This window comes from Hemibagrus wyckioides, linkage group LG09, assembly GCF_019097595.1.
Source record: "Hemibagrus wyckioides isolate EC202008001 linkage group LG09, SWU_Hwy_1.0, whole genome shotgun sequence".
NCBI classification, from domain to species: Eukaryota; Metazoa; Chordata; class Actinopteri; order Siluriformes; family Bagridae; genus Hemibagrus; species Hemibagrus wyckioides.
Window position 1 is genome coordinate 14515615 of NC_080718.1, and position 22912 is coordinate 14538526.

At 41.0% G+C, this 22912-nt stretch overlaps 1 protein-coding gene across 2 annotated transcripts in view; it reads right to left on the reverse strand.

Annotated features, from left to right (window-relative positions):
• Positions 1-17567, reverse strand: part of crim1 (cysteine rich transmembrane BMP regulator 1 (chordin-like)) — an 82690-nt gene extending 65123 nt beyond the window's left edge. Inside the window, exons 1-2 of one of the 2 annotated variants that reach the window (XM_058398820.1) lie at positions 16627-17567; positions 9360-9533 (exon numbers count right to left, since the gene is read on the reverse strand). In XM_058398820.1, coding sequence (XP_058254803.1) covers positions 9360-9533; positions 16627-16981 — 529 coding nt within the window. In that variant the 5' untranslated portion in view covers positions 16982-17567. The remainder of the gene's footprint in view (positions 1-9359; positions 9534-16626) is intronic. The other variant, XM_058398821.1, reaches the window with a different exon arrangement.
• Between the last annotated feature and the right edge of the window lie 5345 nt (positions 17568-22912).

A 22912-nucleotide genomic window follows, 5' to 3' on the forward strand; every position in this document is an offset into this window, starting at 1 on the left:
ATGGCTTCCTTCAGGGTGAAGATACAGAAGGTGCAGTGAAGCATTAGGGCTTTGAGGTGGGATTGGCTACTCTACAGAGCCTGGAAGAATCTTAAACTCACTATGCGAGTCAATCACTTTCAGGCTTGCTCCTGTAAGCTGAGCACACATTCTTATGTGATAATAGGATAGATTTTTTTTTGTCAGTGGAGTGGATCACTTTCCACTCCCTTCACCCCATCTTCAATCTCCCAGCATTTTTCAGAAGGACCCATCACCCACTACTTGGCCATGCTGCCTTTCACCTTATGGTGCAAATATCTGAGCTCTCTAGAGAAGAGGCCAGCTTGAATTCGGTAAGAATAGTGGGTTTTTGTGTGTGTGTCCTTGTATAACAAATTGGAAAGGAAGAGAGAAAGTGTAGGTACAAAACGAGAAAGCACAAGACTTGGAGAAGGAAAGAGCAAACAAGATGAAAGCACAAGAGGGGAGGGAGGGAGAGATGAAGCCAGCTTTGAAAAAGAAAAGACTAGATAGAAGGAGCTCTGCTATGCCAAACATTCCAGACGATAAGTCCAAACATGCTCTCCTAGAGAAATCCACGACAAATATTCAGTTACGTAAGGCATGTAACCATTAGCTATCGACATGATTGTGTTGCTGCAAAAACTTGGGGAAGAAAAATGATTATGATCGCCAAGCGTCGAGGCACGCTACACACGCAACGCTGACGCCCGTAAAACTCCTGACACGCCTAGCTCTTTCAACAATTTAGATACCAAATAATAGAAATGAAATAGAAATAGAATGATTTCAATACTAAGTAAACTTTCAGATACAGTTTATTTGAGCAGACCTAAGACAGAGCTCTGAACCTGAACTTCCACCTAAGTAATGTGTATGTAAATGTATGAGCTAGAGTCAGTATGCAGCATCACTGAGGTACAACGTTCCTGTTTCGACCTCAGAATCCCCCAAATTTTTCCTTTTCTAAAGAATAAGCACACTGATGAGCAAACACACACACAGAAGTTTGTGCCTTGTTGTCATGAGGAAATAAGTATCTTTCCCTCACTTGCTGCACCACAGCCGGTCAAAACACTCCATGACCCTCTGAGGTCCTCCAGAGTCAACAAGCAATAAGCTCTTGTTTTTTGAACATTTCCGCTCAGAGTTGTTTAGAGATTTTCCTTCCTGTAAAGCTTTCTAGGAGAAAAAAAAAGCAGCAGCATTCTTCCTCCACAAAAGCTCGTGCTCGCGTTTATGCTTGATGAATGTGCTTTCATCGAAACCAACGCAAACAGTCATATTTACAGAGTAAACAGGGCAGGCTAGCCTCTCCAGCCTCTGGTGGGCTGATTGAAGATAGAAGATTATTTGCAGACAGCACTTCAGCATAGCATTTCACATTTTCAAATTTCTTCATCAGTTTGAGTTTGGAGAGGTCACGAAAAAAAACAAAGGTGTAAAGTCAGGCCAGTGAAAGCACAGTCGGCTTTAAATGCCAGCTCCACTCAGAGGCGTAGCTAAATGGGATCGACAAGGTAAGACTGAATCACTGAGCCTCTTCTGCATCTGCTTTTTCTTTGTTCAGGCATGGGGACATCTGATTTCTTGCAAGCAACCGAACAAAAATGGCCAACAAAAGGTGCGCAAACCTCTAACCTGATCTACAGAGTGAGTCATGCAGAGAACCCATTTGTGCATAAAAAGCAGAATCGATGATGTCACTCACAGAAAGCATTTCCGTTAACTCGGTGGTAGCTGTAGTCATGAAATTGTTTCCTCAGTGTTGTCAGACCTCATATTGACTCGTTAGGTTCACATATGCAGGTGAGAACTCAGCAATCACACGTGGGTGCAGACCAAAGCAAGCAAAGTCTAGAGCAGTCTGACTGCAGTGAAGAAGCATTTCGACCTTGAATCGACCAGCTGCAGGAACTGAAACAAAAATGTTTTGTTTTTGTGTTTGATTGCTTTTATTTTATTGTTATTATTTTTTTAAGTTAGTAGATGCGAGTTGCTAACCACCTGATATGGGAGGTGCCTCGACCCAAGTCCCCCCAAGTGATAAACTCTAGGTTCCACCTCAACCCTGTCTATAGAAGATGGATGGATGGATGGATGGATGGATTTTATGGACAGATGGAGCTGTTAACCTGAATGATCTAATACCATATTTGATTCATAACCAATACATATAGAGTTATAGGATTGTGCTTGCAGCCTTACTTGGCCCTCAGGCAACATTTTTTTTCTGTTTGGTTCATTTAATTATGTGCAGTGTGAAACAGAAAATGGAAAATGAACCTAATAAAATCTCAAACAAAACCCAAACTATTTATTTTTGGTCCGATTCAGACTCAGGAAATGGACTAATAAGTGTGAAAGCTACCACAATGAAGAGATGACATAGAGGATGATTTCAGAATGCAACCACATTGATTTCTAATAGTCACTGAAGGTTAATCTTATTTGCTTTTACTTATCATACAGCGGTGTAGGATAAGTAAATTGAAGTGTCAATTGAAGTGAATACTAAAACATCCTCATGTTCATGAAGAAAGCCCTGATTTACATGCTGCATGTAATTAGAAAACAAACAGAGAGGACAGAACAGTTTTTCCTAAAAGCTTTTCTATTATCTTTTAACATACAAAAGATCGTCACTCTTAGGGCAAAAGATCGACACTGTTGAGTGTTTCTGAAGGTGATTCATCTTTATCAGTGCACTGTGCCACACTTTCAGCCATCTCCTTCATCCTCACCTAAGGGATTCCGGAATGTCAACATCTGCTAGCAAACAAACAAAACACCCTGTGCCCCAAAAATATCAGCACACTTGCCTTTTCATGTTCAAAATCATTCGGTCAAAATGTCTCCACTTGGAAATCTCTGGATAGAAAGTAGGAGCTGAGGGGAAACGAGCTTATCACATATTGCAGTTTTGTAGCAATCATAGAGAAAAAGGAAAGGGAATAAACGAAAGTGGCTTTCTGTAAAGGAGCCAATTGTCAAGGCAATCACAGGCTTAAATGTCAAGCTTTCAACAGCCCTATTTTAAGTAAACTCCATCTCTTTTTCTGAATCAAGGTGTACCCCCGAGTCTTCCTCTACTAAACACTGGCTGTTGTGTGGCACTGTGGCTTGGATGACAGTCAGGCTGAGCTAGAACATATGTCAGCTTTTGTACTACAGGATCATTTTAGTGAACATTTGTGTCAAATGCCCTTTAGAGGCTATTCGACTACCCACAGTGAAGATCAAATGGACGGTACAAGTGAATGCTTCTGCAATAATTCTCTGGCCATTACACTACTCAAAAACATATAGTGAGTGTTATCAGATAAAGCTCGTCCAACAGCTAATGATCCAATACTGAGTGCTGCTATCAGGAGCGATATTAATCTGAACGGTTAGACTGGTTTCAGATCAGTCTTTGTTTGATAATGTGCATCATCCAATCAATATAAAGAAACGATGTATTTTATGGCCACAAGTCTGATATAAAATGTGTCAGGACACTGTTTCAGTGTGAAATGATTTTACCTCTACTGGGATAACCTTACACAGACTTTTAGTGACTGAAGAAAGTTTTCAAATTTTAGAAGCTTATGAAGAACCACTTGGGGCATCTCAAAGAGTAGAACTGGATTTGAGATCCCCATTCACTTTGAATATTTGAGTTTTTGTCTTTTTGGAAAGTTTTTGATGGAATATATTGCACCTTGTACTCTTGGTAAAAAAACAGAAATACTTACAAAAAACTACAAATTCTTAAAGCACCAAGTGCCTACTTTTCTGTGAGTCATTATCCACCAATGTGTAGTGTGATATTACAAAAGAAATTCAATGTTGAACATGGGCACACCAAAACAGGAGAAAATTCCATTTTTTGGTCTTGTGAATGTGTTGACTGACCTTGCACAGATTACACCATCATGTCTGTGATGGTTTGCATAACTTGGCAACAGCAACTGGCAGAGAATTGGCTTGGTTACTGAGAGAATCAGATCAACATTGGTTATATCAGTCAATATTCAGAGCTTTGATATTGGTATAGTATGTAATAATTGTGCATCTCTAGAAAATATCTCATGGGCTGAAGTGTAGTCTTTTGACTGGTTCATTGACAGTGCAACAGTGTGGAAAAGCTTAATTAACTGTTTACGTTAAGGAACAAACCAGACTGGTGGAAGCAACTCGCCATACTTGCATCCGACCAGGGATACACTTAGAATAGATTACAGCACAGTGAAATACTTTCTTCACTTATTCCAACTTTGGGGGTTGGTGTCAGAGAGCATGGTCAGCCATGATACAGCACCCCTGGAGTGGTGAGGGATAAGGGCCATGCTCAGGGGCTTAACAGTGGAAATTTGGCAGTGCTGAACCCCAAACCTCCAATCAACATCCCAGAGCCTTGAGCCACCACTGCCCCCTTGTATGTATAAGCCAGATGGCTGCTGGAAACATTCAATTGGTTGGTCAACTGTTTATCTCATTGGTAGGACATAAGTAATATGCTCTGCATTTCATAACATGATTGGTGGTGAATAATGAGTATGGCTGCCACATACTGTCAGATGTCAAGTATAACCCTGGCTTTAGTCTGTAGCTCACATCCTCATGGTACTCAGAGGTCAATACTTGGCTATTGGCAGCTCTCCCAGTGTGGAAGTCTGGACACATTACTATTGATTTGATTGCCTTTGTTCCACATACAAAGGACAGAACGGCTTGGCTCAGATGGACTTTTCTTTCTTTTCTTTCGTGCGATGATGCATTGAACTGCAAAAACTGTATTTCTTCGGAGACTTCCTTAAAGCATGTGATTTTGATGTAAGCTAACCTTAAAACCCAAAATCTCTCCATCCTGCAAATCAATTGAAATTCTGGGCACAAGTATCTTTACAGCAGAAAGGTAAACATCTTTAAAGGTTTCCACAGCCAATAGATTTTAAAACACAGATAGATTATCAGCACTGTTGCCAGTCCCCTTCTGCCATTTCAATTCGTCTGCCTGCGGCTTGCTCTTTTTTGCTTGTCATAGTACATACAATAATCACTATTTTTTAGAGCTATTGAAAAACTTATGGGCCTTATGATGAGAGTTTTGTAATGGATTTAGTAGATATTTTTAGTAGTCCTTGTGTACCACTTGGTCTTTACCATTGAGGACACTAAAAGAGAAGAAGGAGTGAAAAACAAGGTCAATCAACATGCTGTAGGAATGCAATCATAATCCTAACCCTAGATATAAAAAAAATCATCAAATATAGAGATAAAAACCTCCAAAAGACACACTACTATAATCAAAGCAAGTGAATTAGGCTGAAGTGACAAACTCTGAGGGAATTTCTACTAATAGACTGCAGTTCTTTGCCCAAGACTGCTACTAGCTATAGAGGAGGAATCAATGGTAACGCCACTAATGCTCTGCCTCGAGAGAATAGAGTAAAATTCTACCATCATCCTGAGCTTGCAGGACAGGAAAGGTGAAGCATTATACTTGTCAAAGGTCTTGTGTACCGATTGATGTGAGTACATTATTGAGAGTTTTATAGAGCTGCAATAGCTCTTAATCTTTTCTCCAGCAAGAAGGAGGTGGACCACAGTCATACTGAATAAATAGATGTCCCCAAACATTCCCATGCACCAAAGTCAGGGGAGGAGAAAATAACACGCAGCAGGAATGCTAAGGATCTGTTTACAAAGCTTTCAATAGCCACCTAGATTAATTACACTCAGCCTCCACAAATAATCAATTAATGTACACACCAATGAACAGCAATGGCCATCTATAAACACTAATGAACCTTTAACTGTTTCTTCATGCCACAGTGTTGCTGACACATCTCACAAAAAAGAAAGTTCATCCCTGTTTGAAATCAGTTGGTGTGCACTGATTCATGGGATAAGAGTGAAATGACTCCCTCCACACTCCAATGTTCTCCTTGAAAACAGGACATTGTTGAGCCGAACAGAAACATGTTGCTTTTGGCACGAGCACCTGCGCTCTCCCTGCACACAACGGGGCCTGCAATTAGCATGGCCGGCTCCCCAGAACAAATATTCTCCACTGTAATCCTGCCATAGCGTCAGAGACACAGCACTGTAGCAGGAATGTTAGGCATTTCCTTTAATGTGCTTTGGCCTAGCTGGGCCAGAGGAACCAAATTTCACGGCACAGCAGACTCCCAGAGAACAAAACTTCCTGTCTCTAGCACTTGCTTTCCCTTTCTTTCATTGTCCCCATAAAAAGTACTCTCACTCGTGTCTCATATGTCAAATCCAGTCTCTCACCTTTTATCTGCACATCTCATCCACACTCTCTTGCACAAGCTGACAAATCTGCACTTTAATATCAAAATCAAATAATGTGTTCGGAATCGTTGCCCTATCAAGTAATAGATTCTAAAAGTAGTTTCAGCAGTCTAGAGAATTACATAAACCTCTGGTTCAGAGGACTAAACTGGGTCAGTGGAAGTTTACCATTTACCTCCATGTTAATTTCAAATACAGACCCTCTGGAGCCTGGTTCCTCAGCATTTTCTCATCTACCCAAGATTACGTCCCCCAAGGCCAGTTCTCACTGATATCAAAACATTTATCACAATGAACCCAAAAACATTTATACCACAGCTGCTTTGCCTTATCAAGTGAGAGAATTGTTTTTCACTGTAAAAGACATATACCATCAGTCAAGAAAAAAAAAAAAAAACCAATATTCATGTCTTTCATTTCAAGTCAAGCGTAGAAAACTCCAGTCTCCATTCTGTGATTCTGTGTCCAAAGATTCTGTCACTTGTTCACATGCACTTTCATCTGATCATTGATTAAAAGAATTTCATTTGCCTTGGTTAAAAGTTAATTTTTCAAAACTCACTGGATATACTGCAGATAAAATTGGGCGTTTCAGTCAGAGAATCCTGCCCAGCATCTTCAAACAGTCTTACCATCCATTGACAGGTCTAACTATGATTTACCACTCTGACATTTTTTCACACCTTGAGAAAAATCTAGTTAGCCATCAAAGGTCAACATATTATTCCAGTTCTGCTGAGGATTGATTTCCCTTAGTTTCCAAGTAGGAATGGTCCAGAGGAAAGCGGTCATTAGAAACCACCAAGGAAAGGCAAGCAGCATTGTTATCAGTCTTCGTCTGCCCTTTTACATGGCTATTGCTTTTTGGCTTTTATAAATATTACATGCTATATTTAATCCAGAGGTTCTACCACATATCAAAAGCTGCATTCAACCCAAATGTTATAACTTCTCGGTTGAGTATATACACATGGAATTCCAGGAAAACGTATTTAACGGATTTCTTCGGCAAGATTAGGCTTTAGGATGAAACAGGATGAATGACCTTTACGGACAACCCTATATCAGCTGATTCCAAGCATAGTAGTTGCAAGTGAAGTAATTTAAATGCAGCTCTGTCTTTTTCCTCCCCTCTGCTGCCAGCAACGCAAAGAAAAGTGACTGTGGGAGTAGGAGACAGGGCTTAATCACATTATAGAAAAGGTTCCAATTCTGCGTAACACAAGTGATTGTTTAATGTAGAATCAATAAACCTCTCATCCTCTCTTCAGACTCCCAACACAAAATTATGGGCTAAGCTGATGGATCATGGCAGTAATGTTTTCCTTATGTAAATGATAACCACCAAGGACATCCCATTACTGCAGTGCAGAAATGTGTCCCAATCCCCAACCATCACCAGAGTGAGCTGCCCGAGGAGACTAAGTGCTGGTCCAAATACAGCAAAACAGCAGCCAAAACTAGACGCACTATCAGCAAACAATAGCGTGCAAACATACACGCGAAACAATAGTCCGACCTAGACATAACATCTCAATAAACAAGTGACAATTGCACAACAATCCAAAACAGTCAAAACAAGATAACAACTACCTATTAAGATGAAGCGCTGCAGGGGAAGCGTAAAAAAGAACCGTAGCCTGCTATAGCGCTGACAAAAGTACACCTGCCACAAAAACAACGGCCATCAACCACTGCCAAGATAACTGTGATAGCAAACATATATTTTGGAGTTTATTTGCAAATGTGCTGCCAATCCAAGCAGAACACACAGGAACACCAAGAGAATGCAGTGTTTGTCCACCGGGAACTGCATTCTTCAACGCACCATTTGCATTCTGATAGCGCTTATCAGCTTTGGGCAAGTAAAGCTATTTGTTAATCACAGGCATTCTAAAAAAAACTTACAAACATATAAACAACATGGTCCTCATTAAAAAGATAAGGAAAACATTCATTCTCTGCCCCACACCAGCTGTAAAAGAAAAAGCATAATATAAAAACAAGATAAAATAAAAATTTGGCTCTGAAAATGTCCAGGAAATGTTATAAGGTGGTCGAGCGAGAGCAGGAGGGCTAAAAAAAAAATCGATGTGTTGCCATGGATTCCCAGCCTAGCATACTGATTTTTTAATAAACAATTGATCGATATAAATATGGTTAGAGAAGGAAGAAAAACTGGACAGGAATATACAAGCTAAATTGAAAATTCCTACATAAAGTCCAGTCCAAAGGAAATCACTTTAAAGCACGTGAATAAAACGTTTATTTTAATCAATATGAACCCATACAGTGATCTAAATTCATCATTGCGAACTATATTTAAACTCATAATCTACTACAATGTTGTGGTCTTGCTGGCCCAGTAACCTAGTTGCTGAAGAAATAGTATAGGTGCTGCAGCAGTGGAGCTGATGCACATGTATATTCTTGTCTGTTGCATTAGTTCAGATGAATGAGGAGTCAGAAGCCATGTGGTTTGGATAGATGGCTGTTTACACTGTGCTCACGTATCGCTGACATGTCACATCTGCTGTTGATCCCAAGTTAGCTCAAGCAAAAACAGAACATGACATTTCCATCCTGCATAATCTAATGTCTACATATTAGATAGGAATTGTAATTAATTTCCTAATGCCTAAAGTAGATCATAGGTTAAATCATTTTGTAAATTATACAGAGAGATTATTGGCTGTCTGAATCATTTCGGAGCATCTCGGAATAAGCCAGGAAGCCCATTTCAATTACCAAGTTAATCACAGATCATTTCGTTTGGCAGAAGTATGTGTTATATTCAGAGGTGAGGATGTGCTTGTTGTAAAGAGACCCATAATACATGGGCTAAAATATCATTTAGAAAAGTCTTGCTCCGAGAGTACTTATCAGATCCACCATGATCGGATTCGATGGTTATTTGAGCCGGGTAACCTGGGTGTCCAAACAAACGTTTAAATCGGCAGATTTTTACACAGGAAAATTCTAAAAGCTATGATTAAACATGGCCACGCATGGATGAGTTCCTGCATGACAGAATAGAAGACAGTGATTTTTACCTTCGATCTTCTTCAGGGCTGTCTGACAAGCCTCCTCGCTGGCAAACTCAAATGGGTTGTTGCATGTTCGTACGCTGTCACATTCACACCTCCCGTCAATTATGTTACAGCCCGTAACCAGGTTCTCGTTGCATGGTTCAAATCCCAAGAGCTGGTCGTCATCCCAGTTTTCATCTGAGCAAGGATCAAAGGGAAAAAAATATTTACTAAGCTAGAAGACGAGCAGAGTTACAGGGGCAAAAAGCGATATCATCTATATTTCTTGAACTGTTCATCACAGTGATCACTGTACGCTAAGCTTTAGTGTTAGCTGGTAAAAAGGATAGCTAATGGCACATATACAGGTACAATATTTAACTGAGTACTTGGAAGTGACAAAGAAAGATATTCAAAAGCTCCAGCTTGTAAACAGTATTGTTTTAACACCAGTTCTTAAGTAAGAATGAACCTTAACCTTGTGGCACCCAGCCATATTATGAAGTGTTATTTACAGTGCAAATACAAATAACTGATATGTAAACTGGTGTTCCATGTTGCTGTGTGCTCACCTTATCACTGTGTGTGTGTGTGTGTGTTCAGATGGGACAGAACACAAAACTATATATGCACATTGTTCAAGTGCCTGTACGTTTATGGAAGTCTACTAGTGGGTGTGTAGTGTGTGTACTTCCTGCAATCTCTGCCTCTGCCCGAAAGCAGCCAGTAAATAAAGGCCCATAGATTCAACAGACACTTCCTTTTTCCATGAAGGTCGTCGAGTTGTCTAGTGAAATTCTCCTTTCTTAGTAGCTAATATATAACAGTGGAAAACAGTATCTTGCTGTTTGACAACTATGCAATAAATTGCTTGCTGCATGATTTTCTCAAACAGCGCCAACATCAATCTTACATTTGGCCAGGGTTACATCAGATATATGCCATGTGCTGGGCTTAAACTTGGGGCTGTGTGGTGGTGCAGTGCCTTACATCTCTGTGGTTCAGTCTTGAGTATGGGTAACTTTATGTGCAGTGTTTACATGTGTGGTGACAGCTCTAAATTGCCCCTAGGTATGAATTAATGTGTGAATTTGTGTGTATGTTGCCTGGCGATGAAGTGGCTGTATCACATCCAGTGTGTATCTCCAATTCATAAACTGTGTTCCCAGGAAAGGCTATGGATCCACCACAACCCTGACCAGGATAAAGATGAATGGTATTAAAAAAATGCTGAAACCCCCAGGCGGATCCGGTTTAAATACTTAAAGTATTAGTCTGAGGATAAATAAATGGTGGACAACCAATTCCCTTTTGCATTAGGGACTGAGTGTGTGCATGGCTGCTGGTGATATGGCTCCCGGAGGCAGCACAGCCATTCAGCCACCGGGATCAAACATGCTGGGTGCGATCACAGCTGAACAACACAATGCCTTTGCCTAGTGTGTGCAGCCGTGTCCATAGACTCTGCATTGTCCTGCAATACTAACTCAGCTTTGGAGTACTGTATATGTGTAATGAAAAACGTGCAATAAAGAAATGAAAAATATGCAAAGTATAAACAGGTGAAATGAATCGTGGCACTCCAGGTAACAATGCATATCATCCAGAACGTGTTGCGAAGCTGGACTGCCAGGAAGCAGCATCCGCCTGACTTCACCCTGACCTTGAATAGATGCTGTCAACAGCCGATACTCCAATAACTAAGCCAGGCTCTCCAGACGAGCTGTGGGTCATATAGCAGGGTGAGGAAGTTCAAGCCGGTGCACTCCTGGCCAAACATGTCTGCTTCTAGCCTGGCACAGGGCTCATACAATAAACACTCTCCTGGTGGTCTGAGCCACACGCAGAGCCTCCGCTTGGCAACAACAACACTGAGAGACATGTTACTGAGTACCCTCGCATCTCTGATTCTTTCACATGAGCTGCTTTTGACGAACGGTGCCATTTCAAGTCCCACAGCTCCGGTACGTTCCAGGAGAAGTTGTATATAGCTGCCGAGATTAGATTTCGGGTTCCAAGAGATCGGGGAGAGAACATCTTTTAAAAGCATGCTTGTGTTTTGACACTGTTCCTGAGCCAAGCATGTTTAAGGAAACCTTATTCTAGAGGATTCTAGGGATAGTACAAGTCCATTAGTATATTTAAGAATAAGGTGACAGTTTTATTATAATAACTCATTATCGGATCCCAAAAACAGGAAACGTTTTCTGGGGATTTTGGCTAGAAAGATAGAAATAACACACCACTACTTCACCGAAATAAATATGCTATAATTCAAGATTAAATAACATTGCAATTCAACTCAAATCTGGTACGTTTACCATTACCATGACTTAGAAAGTTAAATAATGAGGAAAAATCGTGAACTTTCACATTACTTAATATAGATCAACCAGTAAACAAATAGGCAGCTAAAGTAGACTCATAAACGTTATGCAAATAGCCCTCATAAAACAAAGCAGCAAACATTATCTACATTAAACTGTAATATATCCACTGCACTTGAAACCTCAGTGTAGTTAAAGCACAAATGGAAGGCTTTTACAGCAGTCCTCAAATTACAGCTTGTCCTACTACGGCAGCTCATTTTGCTGCTGTGCCCACAGTGGCACCTGGTTGTTATCCAAGCTAGAGACCTTCTTGAAGCACAAAGAGTTTGCTAATTTGCATCCACAACACCTATTAATTAGTTCACTCAGAAACGAATATCCTCTAATATCTAATAAACAATAGCAGGTGTGTATATAGAGGAGAGTAAAATAATATGCAGATTGTGATTTTGTAAAATTACGTTCGGCTCACATGACTCGAGAAAGGTGTGGGCCATGATGTGCAGCTGTTTTTCCAGGAAGCAGCATCCACCATCATTCATGCCGGGAAAGCTTTCTCTAGCCTGGGGCTTGGGAATGATAATCACCAAAAACCCCTGCATCTCTCTCCTCTGACTCTTACACTGCACTGTAGTGCAAAAGAGAAACTTCCAAAGAAAGAGTGACAGTGAGGCTGCTAAAAGGGAGGAAAGCATTTCCGCTTGTCTTCCCTGACAACACAAGACAACCTGTGTTCACTGACAAAAGTAATCTGGCCTTCACTGTCCTTTTTTTTTTACAGGGGACAAAGAAAAAAGACAAGGGCAAGCATCCAGAGTTGAATTCAATGTAGAATGTAGAAGAAAGGAAGTTGAAAGCTTCACTCTAAGGAGTGTTTTTTTGGACCTGGCCCAGAGCAATTCATATCTGCTGGCATTACAACAATAGAGGCGAAAATGGAGAAGTAAACACACAACCTGATGTATAAAAATACGGGAAAAGAACAAGCCCAGAGAGTATTCAGAAATGTCCAAGCCAGGAAAATTAAATTCAGCAGGAGTACACCTAACCCCTGTTTTAATAGGTCATTTAGCATTTGCTAAAAGAGTTTCACAGAAATCTGTCTGACTGACATTGATGAAGAGCAATATGGTGCTCTTTTATTAACAGGCAGAGGCCTGGGTCTGTGTGTATGACGACAACAAGGATAGACATGCCTGCGCTGTTGTCACTGAACAGACTGCATGTAATTCCGTGTGCCCTTTGTCCACTTTCCAGTCATTTATGTAATAAAGGCTGCTGATTATTCTCCCAGCCAGACAGATTGTGATTTTAGTGCATGACATTGCAATACTGGCAGCAGGGACACGGTGCAAGAGTTTGGATGCAGAACATGCAAACAGGTCCAAGACTCTTGTGCCAAACTCAACACTGATAATCAGCTTCTGAGAGACAAACCACGATTCAGGAAAGTTCAAGCCATGTGTGTTTTAAACACACAAGTACAGTTTGCCATGTCCGAAATTCACGCTATGTGCGATGGACTGGAGTGTCAAGCTACACAAACAAATTCCAGCCGGCTCACTGCCATGCCATTGCATTCCGAGGTGAACTGTCAATGGAAGCTTGGGAAAGAATGTCTGACAGAATATGTGAGTAAATACCCATGCTTCCCAGGCAAGCGTGAGCGCCGTACATGCTCCACTCTTTTGGGATTAATACGTGTTGTTTTTAAGGCCCTAAATTATTTGGCATCAGACAGCTGGGTTGACACGCAGCCAGAGGGCTGAAAACTCAGATAGGCTGCAACAGGCCGAGCACACACATTCCTCCGATACACTGCAAAAACAAGGGGAAAAGGAAGTGTTTGTGTGTGCTCACTTTTTATGCTTCTTCCTGGCTCTGCAACAGCACTGCCTACGAATGGTTTATGGGAACAAACAAAGGCGTACGTGGACAGTTTCTCTCTTTCTAATGTTGGTAGTAATTATTTTTAAAAATGTCTGGATGCTGCATCAAAAAAGGTGATGTCAAAGGTTTGTCAAAGTTGGAGTGTTAGTAATAGAGGTTAAAAACTTCTAGCACTTTATGAATCAGGGTGTAAGAGAGTCTCAGTGATTAAGGCTCTGGGCTCCTGATCAGACGGTTGTGACTTCGCCCTGGCGCAGATAGTCTATCTTCAAATCTCTTTTTTTCCAGCTGAAATGTTTTGTTTGCTTGTTTGTTTGATTGTTTCATATATATATATATATATATATATATATATATATATATATATATATATATATATATATATAATATATATAAGATATATATATATATATATATATATATATATATATATATATATATATATATATATATATATCTGTTTACCATTTATCTCAAGCTGTTAATTGAAAATACCAACACTCAGCGGGCATCAGCAATTTTCGGAGACGTCCTGATTTCCATTATTTCTGAGCATTGCTCAAATAGCAAAGTCCTCTGACAAGACCCAGGGTATATTTTTAAAGCTGATAGAATGAAAAGGATCTTGTAGTTTCCCGCTTTACAAAAACTGACAGAGGACAGACAGAGGATTCTGGATTTTTTTTTTTTGTCAACATCAAATAAAATCTATAAAAACCCTAAATGGTGACAAAACGTTTTTAAAACCATCTTCTAAATCATAACTAAGTAAGAATTGTCTTATTATACAAAGAAAACAAAACCGATTTTGTCTATAAGCTTTACATCTTTTTTACACTTATCAGTTTAATATAAGAAAGCATCTTGTCCAGTGCTTCAACTGGTGCGTTTCGTTAGTGATTAGTGAATTTAACAGCTATTAACTGATGTATAGTGGTATAAATAGTTCATAGTGCCTCAGATCTGCATAGTAATCTAAACAACAGCCCGTGTATTTTAGCTTTATGCGCTGTGCTGTGTGCTGGGAGCCTGGGCTTAATGGAATTCCTCTGTTACAGCGCTACAAAGTAAAGGCAGTGTCCCATGGGAACCTGTGACTCTTCTGTTAACACAGGACCCGAAACGTCAGCTCTCAGAGTGGAGTTCAATGGACAGATAATCACAGTGAGATGGACGTGTTGCGTACATGAGACACAGGGATTGACATTCACTATATGAGAAAATCTATCAAAGGTTTAGACATCTTTCAGCAGCCTGTTCTACCACTGACAAGTAAATAAAAAATATTTCAAATGGAACATTCATGCTTTTGTACATTTGAGGTGTCAAAATTTGTTACAGTCAGAAAACCCCAATTTAGGCCAAAATTTGATCTTTAAGCTTTTTTTTGGCTGCTTGCCAGAATCCAACCACAGTGACATCCAGTGGGCTTTTCCAGACCACCACATATTGGCCTGTCAGAAAACATGAAGCTCAATGTGAATGCATGTCAGATCTGAAAGCACTTCACTAGAATGACCCTGATCTCAGCTTGTTATTGGGTTAGGGTGGGGTCACCATAGCAAAGGATATTACGGCCAAAACCGCAGCTCTTGCGATCCTTGCTTTGATCTTTTGCATTCCTGTGGCACGCATTGCTTTGACACTTTATCCTGTTCAGTTTTCTTGGCTGGATTGCATTAGATGTCACCTAAGAGATTACCCGCAAAGCAGCCAAGACGCCTTCGGCATGTTTTCATAATCAGTCACACCGAAATCTGACCCACTGCACTGAGCACAGTGTGTCTGACCAAGACCAGGACTGGTCTTAACAACAAAAACAACCAGTCTCATCACTGGTTTCAGTGCAGTCTAACACACTGTCAGAAAAAAAAGAATACTAAACAGTACTCACTGGGATGTTAAATTGAGGGGACAACTTTTGCACCTTTAGTGTGTAAATTAAGCCGAGAAAGGTGCCTATGGTGCAACTATATCCTATTACACTAAAAGTAATTCACTATGTAATTGATGTACAATAAAGGTACAAAAGACCACCCCAGTGACAAGGACAGGTACAGACAAGTACCAGGAGTGCCCCCATGGTCCTGATCCATCTTGTTGCACAAATCATTTGATTTCTATTACATTACTTAACTTGTTTAGGTCTGAGGAACAGTTCAACAGGTGGAAAATGGAAAAAAAATAACCAGTTAAGTCAACACATTACTACTAATGACGACATCATGATAATGGTGATTAAAGAGTGAAGGGGAAGTGTGCACTGGACATGGTGGCAACTTGAGACACTTGTGATTGGAAGCTGTCGTCCTTCTGTCCTCCGGTGTAAAATAAACGATGGGACGCGCGAGCTGAGCCGCATAGCTGACATTCCGATGAAAAAAACCCCAACGAGCCTTGGAGGAAGGAGACTGGCACCTCGTCCCAAAACAGCACGGAATCCGTTCGCAATCATATCTCAAAGAAATGCAAAACCGACATACTGCAAACACATTAAGCAACCCGCTCCCTTCTCCTCGCTCTTTCTCTTTCCTCAATGTAGGCTACCGTAAACACTCCGAGAGAAACATGTTTACGGTAAACAGCTGTAGCGACCTTCAGCACTCTTACAGATCAGCTTTACACTTTGCATAATAATGATTACAGTCTGTTCATTAGATCCTGCGCAATGCATTAAAACAGACTATTATTAACAACTACGATAAATAGTTCCCTGTTTTTTCTCCCTTTCCAGTAACTTTGTCGATTCCCCAGTTCAGTTTCTATTAATGCGAATCTAAATCAAATCGTCATGACCGTTTTCTTGATTCGGATTGTCAAGGTGGAAATCAGATCTTCCACTTCTCACAGTCGTAGTTTAATAACTTGACTGATGCGTGACATTTCTATGTATACTGGATTGCTGTTGATGTTTTGTAATGGCAGGGTGAATAAACTAAGGGCGAACTAATAAACGCTGAAATGGTGGTTAAAACTACGAGATCGGACTTGAAGTAAACCCCAGCTTGTGTAAAACCAACTTGGTGCTGAGTAGAACTGCGTTGTGGGCAGATCTCAGGCTTGTCAGTTACCTTCGCAAACTCCGACTTCGTACTGCGTGATGGAGCCGCCGTCGAGCGGTGGTCTGATCACGCACCGCAGCCCCGCGTCGCACGTGCCGTACAGGCCGTATACACCGCCGCAGCTCTCGTTCTTCTGCTTGGCGCACACGGAGCAGCAGCCACATATACCAGGTACCACGGCGCCGACACACTGCTTGGGCTCCTCGCACTTGGACTCGTCACAGGGCAAACACAACAGCGCCCGGCCGCTTGTGGCCAGCAGCAGCAGCGCGAGCTGCGAGATCAACACGCATTTCAGAAGAACGTGCATCCTGAAGGTGGGGAACGATGATGAAGAGAACATGGGAAAAAAGTAAAAACGCATAAATGTAAATCCAACCAAGTTATCTCCCTGGTTGCCCCGTTCGAGGAACGCAGAATCCCTCAGCGAAAAAGCTTGCGAACAATGGCTCTAAGCGAGCGCGTGACGGGATCCGTTTCTACCGTCCGTCTTCTGTCGCATGAGAACAAACCCCCGTTAAACTTTGCAGAGGTCTCCGAAATCCCTTCAAAAGCAGGACACGACGCAGCTACCCCACGCTGTACAGCGCGTGCATGGTTCACCCCTCTCGATTTCAGCCGAGTTCAGACGCTTTTCAGACAGGAAAACTTTCCTCTTCGTACTCATGCACCCGAGTCTTTTCGGTCTGTTTTTTTTCCTCTTACGCAAGGAGGGGAATTTCTTCCTGTTCCAACCAAGATCCAGCAGCGTCTAGAGCACTGCGTTCTCCTAATAGTTCCTATTTAAAGAAGTAAAAAATGAGTTGTCGGTCGGGAATTCGCTCGACTTAAGCTTGCGTGAATAAAACGTTTCCTGCCTCTGTCGCACAGCTCATGTTTTCTCTCTCTCTCTCTCTCTCTCTCTATTGCCGTTGCTGCGCGCGCTCCGCTCTGTGCCTGTCCGTGACCTCATAACGGAACCACTCCCATCTTGCATTACTCCGCTCCGCTGGGCCGTTCACTCCACATATGGAGCACGCGGGAAGCGCGCGCACTCACGAGCCGGACACGCAAGAATAGGGAGCAGGGGGCGCGCGGGTCGCGCTGTTTAAGTGCCGGTAAGGCATGGGGGGGCCCGCGCACACATTTTTCCTTTCTTTCACACTCAAACCATATTTCTGAAAAACGGAAGAAAAAACACGGGGAGGTCCCCAATGAAAGAAGGAACCATTATAAAAAGAAAGAAGTCGTATGGCATAGGAATAAGTAAAACTATCAATGGGAGTCACAAAAAGGTTTCTGACAAAATATTTTTTTTGCATCTAGGTGGTCCATGGTAATAATGATAGTTTTAAACCAAAATCTTAAATCTTTAAAAGAAAAGAAAGCCTTTTAATATGTCACATGGCTATTTTAAAATATCCAAGGAAAAGACGTGTTATAAAAGCAAAATCATTACAGGATTTATTCATTACATTTTTTATTCCTTGGATGAGGAAACCATTACCCAGGTGTGTCCATTAAAACTCAGTAAATCACATAAACCCAAGGGATTCTCACCCAGCTTTTCTCACACACCCCCTGAAGCTCTATCAGATGAATAATCCAGCAGGTGTCAAGTCATAATCATGGGTATGAGGCAAAAACGCCTTAAGAAATCATTAGCACAAACATCTTTGGTGAAATCAGATCCCCTTGGACCGTATATGTGCTTCACACGTTCTTGTCTGTTTTGCTGCCTGCCACAATGGCTTGTTTTTCAACTATCAGTGACCTTTGAACTAGACCATGTATGCCAATGTCAGATGTAGTGTCAAGTAGGTAGGCTAGGTGTGTGATATCTGTCAGAGCTGAGGGGTTTTATTTGGGCCACCAAGATAATAAATTTGTTAATGCAGGGTGAACCTTAACCATAGATTTTACAGAACAGGGGCATTGCAATTGATTTTGAAATGTGGTCTAAGAGATCAATAAAACACAATCTTCAGGGCCTTTAAAGTGTGTTTCACCATGGGTTTTTTCTTGTCAGATCTATCTGACAAGTATTGAAAATCTCATCACAGGTTTCGAGGAGTTTTTTTCCTCCCTACTTTGATGACAGATACAGTAGCTCAGATACAGTGACACAAAGAAAGTATGTCTTTGGACCACTGCCAGAGTCAAATCAGAGTTCTACAATGACAATAAAAGGAAACATTGTGATATCAAATGACTAGAGAAGAGTTTTTCTACTCATCGCTTTAGACAACCCATCATATCATAAGACTTCTTTTCTCAGAAAAACATAAAGACTATCATCGATTTTTTGTGTGCAGTTTCACAAGTTCTCCAACTGTCAAAAAAAATGCCTATACATCCAGAATATATTCCTGCCTCAGATCCAGTGTTTCCTGGATATTGTCCAGATCAACTCTGACCCTGTAATGTATATTCATTATCAATAAAGCTATATACATGTTGTAAATGTATATTTTTTATCAAAGTTTTCTTCTATGTCACGTGCATTTGTTTCTTGTTACTGTAGAACATTTAAACACCTGTAATATTTGCCTTCATTGCTCCTGACACAGACCTATCTTAAGAAAAGGTACTGACATTGTCAATGAGTTAACTGCAGCAATGTTCTGTGTCACTTTAATTTGGATGTGTCTAATCATGTAATGATGTTAGGCGCCGGCAAATTGAACACCCACTGTTCCAGCACCACTGTGTTTGTTGTGAGAGTTACCAAGGAGAGAGCCACAGGTGCTCCTGTGCCCTATTGAATTAGCTCTGATGAGCCATGTCTTATCAGTCATCTGACTGCAGTGGAAGTATGACCCCTGCGAGTCCTCTCACAAAACAGAATACATGCAAAGAACCTCAAGAAATGCGTCTCATACCCAGGGTTCCTCGAGCAGAGCCATCTCAGCCCTCATGCACTGTATTAAATTAGAGGAAGTTCGTCAAATGCCACGGGACACATTTTGGATATTTGCTCATGTTTAGCTGTTAAACTATGCCCTTTCATTTTGGGCAGGCTCTGCAAATCATTTTTAGCAATCAGCCTTATTATGCATCGCTACCCCTTACCGAGTAGTGAGATTAGATTTTAAACTAAACGCAGATCCCAGACAGGGAACTCGTTTTAGTTTATTCCTATTATGTTGTGACAGCACTGCATGGAGACGACGACATGTTTTCCTCTTCGACCTGTCGTGATGAAATCAACTGATGCTGGGCACCATTGCTCTCTGACTACGCACAAACCTGCACCCACTGGGATTCAAGCATTTTTCATCTGCTGATTTCCACTAAAATGTCCAAAATATATTTCTCACAGCTTGGTACCAGGTTGTGGACTGAATGCTTTCATACTTGCATTTTGATAATCATTAAGTGTTATTCCCTTTTTCTCAGTTATATTTTGCGGGCACTGATTGAAGGCTTGCCATTTTCACAGATTTGCCCTAGCGCATTCTTTATCTCTCAGAGGACACATGGTGCTGTATGTAAATGCTAATCTCTGTGACATCTGCTTTTGTGTGTGCTTCTACACTATAGCCAGGTTTGATATAGTTTCCTGGTGGCAGCACTCTGTCAGTTTCACAGAGGTCAGTGAGAGTAGAGATGAGGAACTAGATAACATTGGTGTTTAATTTAAGTAGTTTCTTGTGTGTGTGTGTGTGTGTGTGTGTACTCTTTGATCACCCCATTAGAGCCGTCGCAGAATGTTTTGTTCTCTCTCACACACCTGTACAGTCTATCATGGTATTTGCGTTAAAGAATTCCTAGCACTTTTGTGCCCTCATACATACTCTGCTTGAACTGATTAGATCGCGACAGGACTAATGGCAGTTGTTCTATGAATCCCTCCTGTAGGCAATTTTGCGTTTAACAGTTTTCTCTGGCATTTACTCCACCATTGCCCTGTTTTTTCACGCTCGGAAACAATTGCGTAGATTAATGGTATATCTTAAATTAAATAACGCAGGCCAGAGCCAGTAGGCTTTACTCACAGCAAAGCGTAGGGGAGTGGAGACAGAAAAATAAAGAAGCCCAAAAAAGCAAATAATTAATGTCCACATACAAAGTTACTGCTGAGATTCATGAGGTAATTTAATTCCCTTGGCCACTGGAGTGAGCGGGTGCCATAAACGTGGGACCAGGGAGCACTGCCGATGTGCGGAGAGGGTCTGATGACGGCCAGCAGAGTCATTGTGACTGGAGCGTCAGCACTGCAGGCAGTTGGCTAACTGCACCATCAATCACCAACACAGACAGAGCATCATTCTCCAAATACACAACAGCAGCTGTTTGTTCTTTTGTGCCATAAAATTGTGGAACTGACTTTGGCCTTATCCCATTCTTTTTATTACCACAACTGACTTAATATAGAATATACATGTTTGTTTCTGTATAAAGTTTGCTGATTGCTTATGGGTTATGTCTGTGCACACCTAATGATTGCACCATGCAATAAATACAGACTTTATTGTACAAGGCTGCTGAGGCCGGATTCCGAGACATTTTTCTGCTTCATCAAATGTCACAGGTTTAATTGGATTGTTTGATGCAGGACTTCTTGCCAGCAGAAGCCCTCCTGTGGCCAGTCCAAAAAATAGCCTTGGTCTTACTGTAGACTGGGTTCGTTTTGCATGGCTGAAATATCTTTGCAGTACATGAAACAGCAGCCAATTACAGGCAAACCTGTCAAAAAATCTGCATTGAATGAATGTTTGACAGATGAATTACCTGATAATTGAGTTTGCTTTTTGTTGTCTGTGAGGCAAAAAAAAATGGAGTTAATGTCTTTCATTAACATTCATCTGCACTCCTCAAAGCATCCCAGGCATTTCAGCAATTCCATGTCTTGCTTATGTGTCTACACTGGAATGCAAGTTACATGGGGATGATAGTTTATAGTGGAACTTTGTACCTGGTAATTACAGACCACATAAAACATAACATTTTCTTTTGAACAGTTTAGATCTTCTTCCAGACCAAATAAAAAGCAGTTTCTATTCCTATAATATGACAGCTGACTCGTTTTGGGAGTGACATACAAACGTCTGATTCAAGACCAAGACTGTAGCAAGTAGGTGCCATAACCGTAAAACAACTCTGTGGGCGCATTAGAGAAGAGTTCTCTTTTGAATTGTTCTGTCAAACATTAAGATGGTTTTTACCTTTTATGTAATCTCATATATTTATAAATATGACTGAAATTGACTTGACTTGACTTGAAACAGCAGCATAATGTGCTCCATATACCAAGAAACTACTCAGAAATAGGTGCTTGGTTCCATGTCATTGTTTCCATTCCAAGATTTCATTGCCCAAAACTATTTAGTAATGTGTTTGGGTTTTGGATTGGAGGACTCAGCTTACCAGGTTACCTCAAGGGCAAATACATATTCAATCATCATTCATTCCCGAGTAATCTATACACCTCTTAGCATTGACATAGGTATGCATTACTAACACTCTCGTGCATTACCCAGGTATAAGGTCACATGAGCATATTACACACCTTTCCAAAGCATTATCTATCAATTTATTAAACTTGACCTTATAATCATAGTGCTACATTTTGTTAACAGCCTATAAAAATCTAGTTACTCCTCTAAATGTCCCAAGAGCTACTCAAAAGAACTCTTTTCCACATGCATTTCTAACTGTAATTTTTCTCCTGCTTCATTCTCTCCCTGTCTCTTTTTTCAGCTTGTTCTTTTTCATGAGCACATGACAAAAGAATGTGTGGAATGTCAGTGAGCGGCGAGCCAGCAGTGTTTCCAGTAGCACTAGCCTGTGAGAACTGGGAATGAGGATAAGGGGGCTGGCTCCGAAGTCTTGACTCTTTACTGTGTTTGGGGAAATTACGTTTTTTTCCATATAAAGAAGTGCATGCCACAGCCTGACCAGCAAACCTAATCCTACTTTTACTATGAAAAGAGATATGCACAAAGAGAGAAAGAGACAGAAATGGAGACAGAGAGACAGAAAAACAGCCAGTCATAGTGACAGAGGAAAAGAGATAAAGGAAGAGAGAAAGGCAGGTGGATGGAGTGAAAGAAAGAGAGAGATAGGAGAAGAGAAGCAGCAATAGTCTCTGGATACAGTAAAAGGAGTCACTTTCAGCTTTCTCTCGCTCTGATAGACTAAATGGGAAAGGAAGGGGGGGTGAGTGCTAGCCTGAATAAAGGCCATTCAAAGTAGAAAGTCCAAGTGAAAGGCAGTGAGTGGATTAACCCAGTCACTGTCTAGCACACCTCTTCCCCTAGTGCACTCAGAGGTCAAACCATCTGACACAAATTGATCTGCTGTTGTTTTGTAT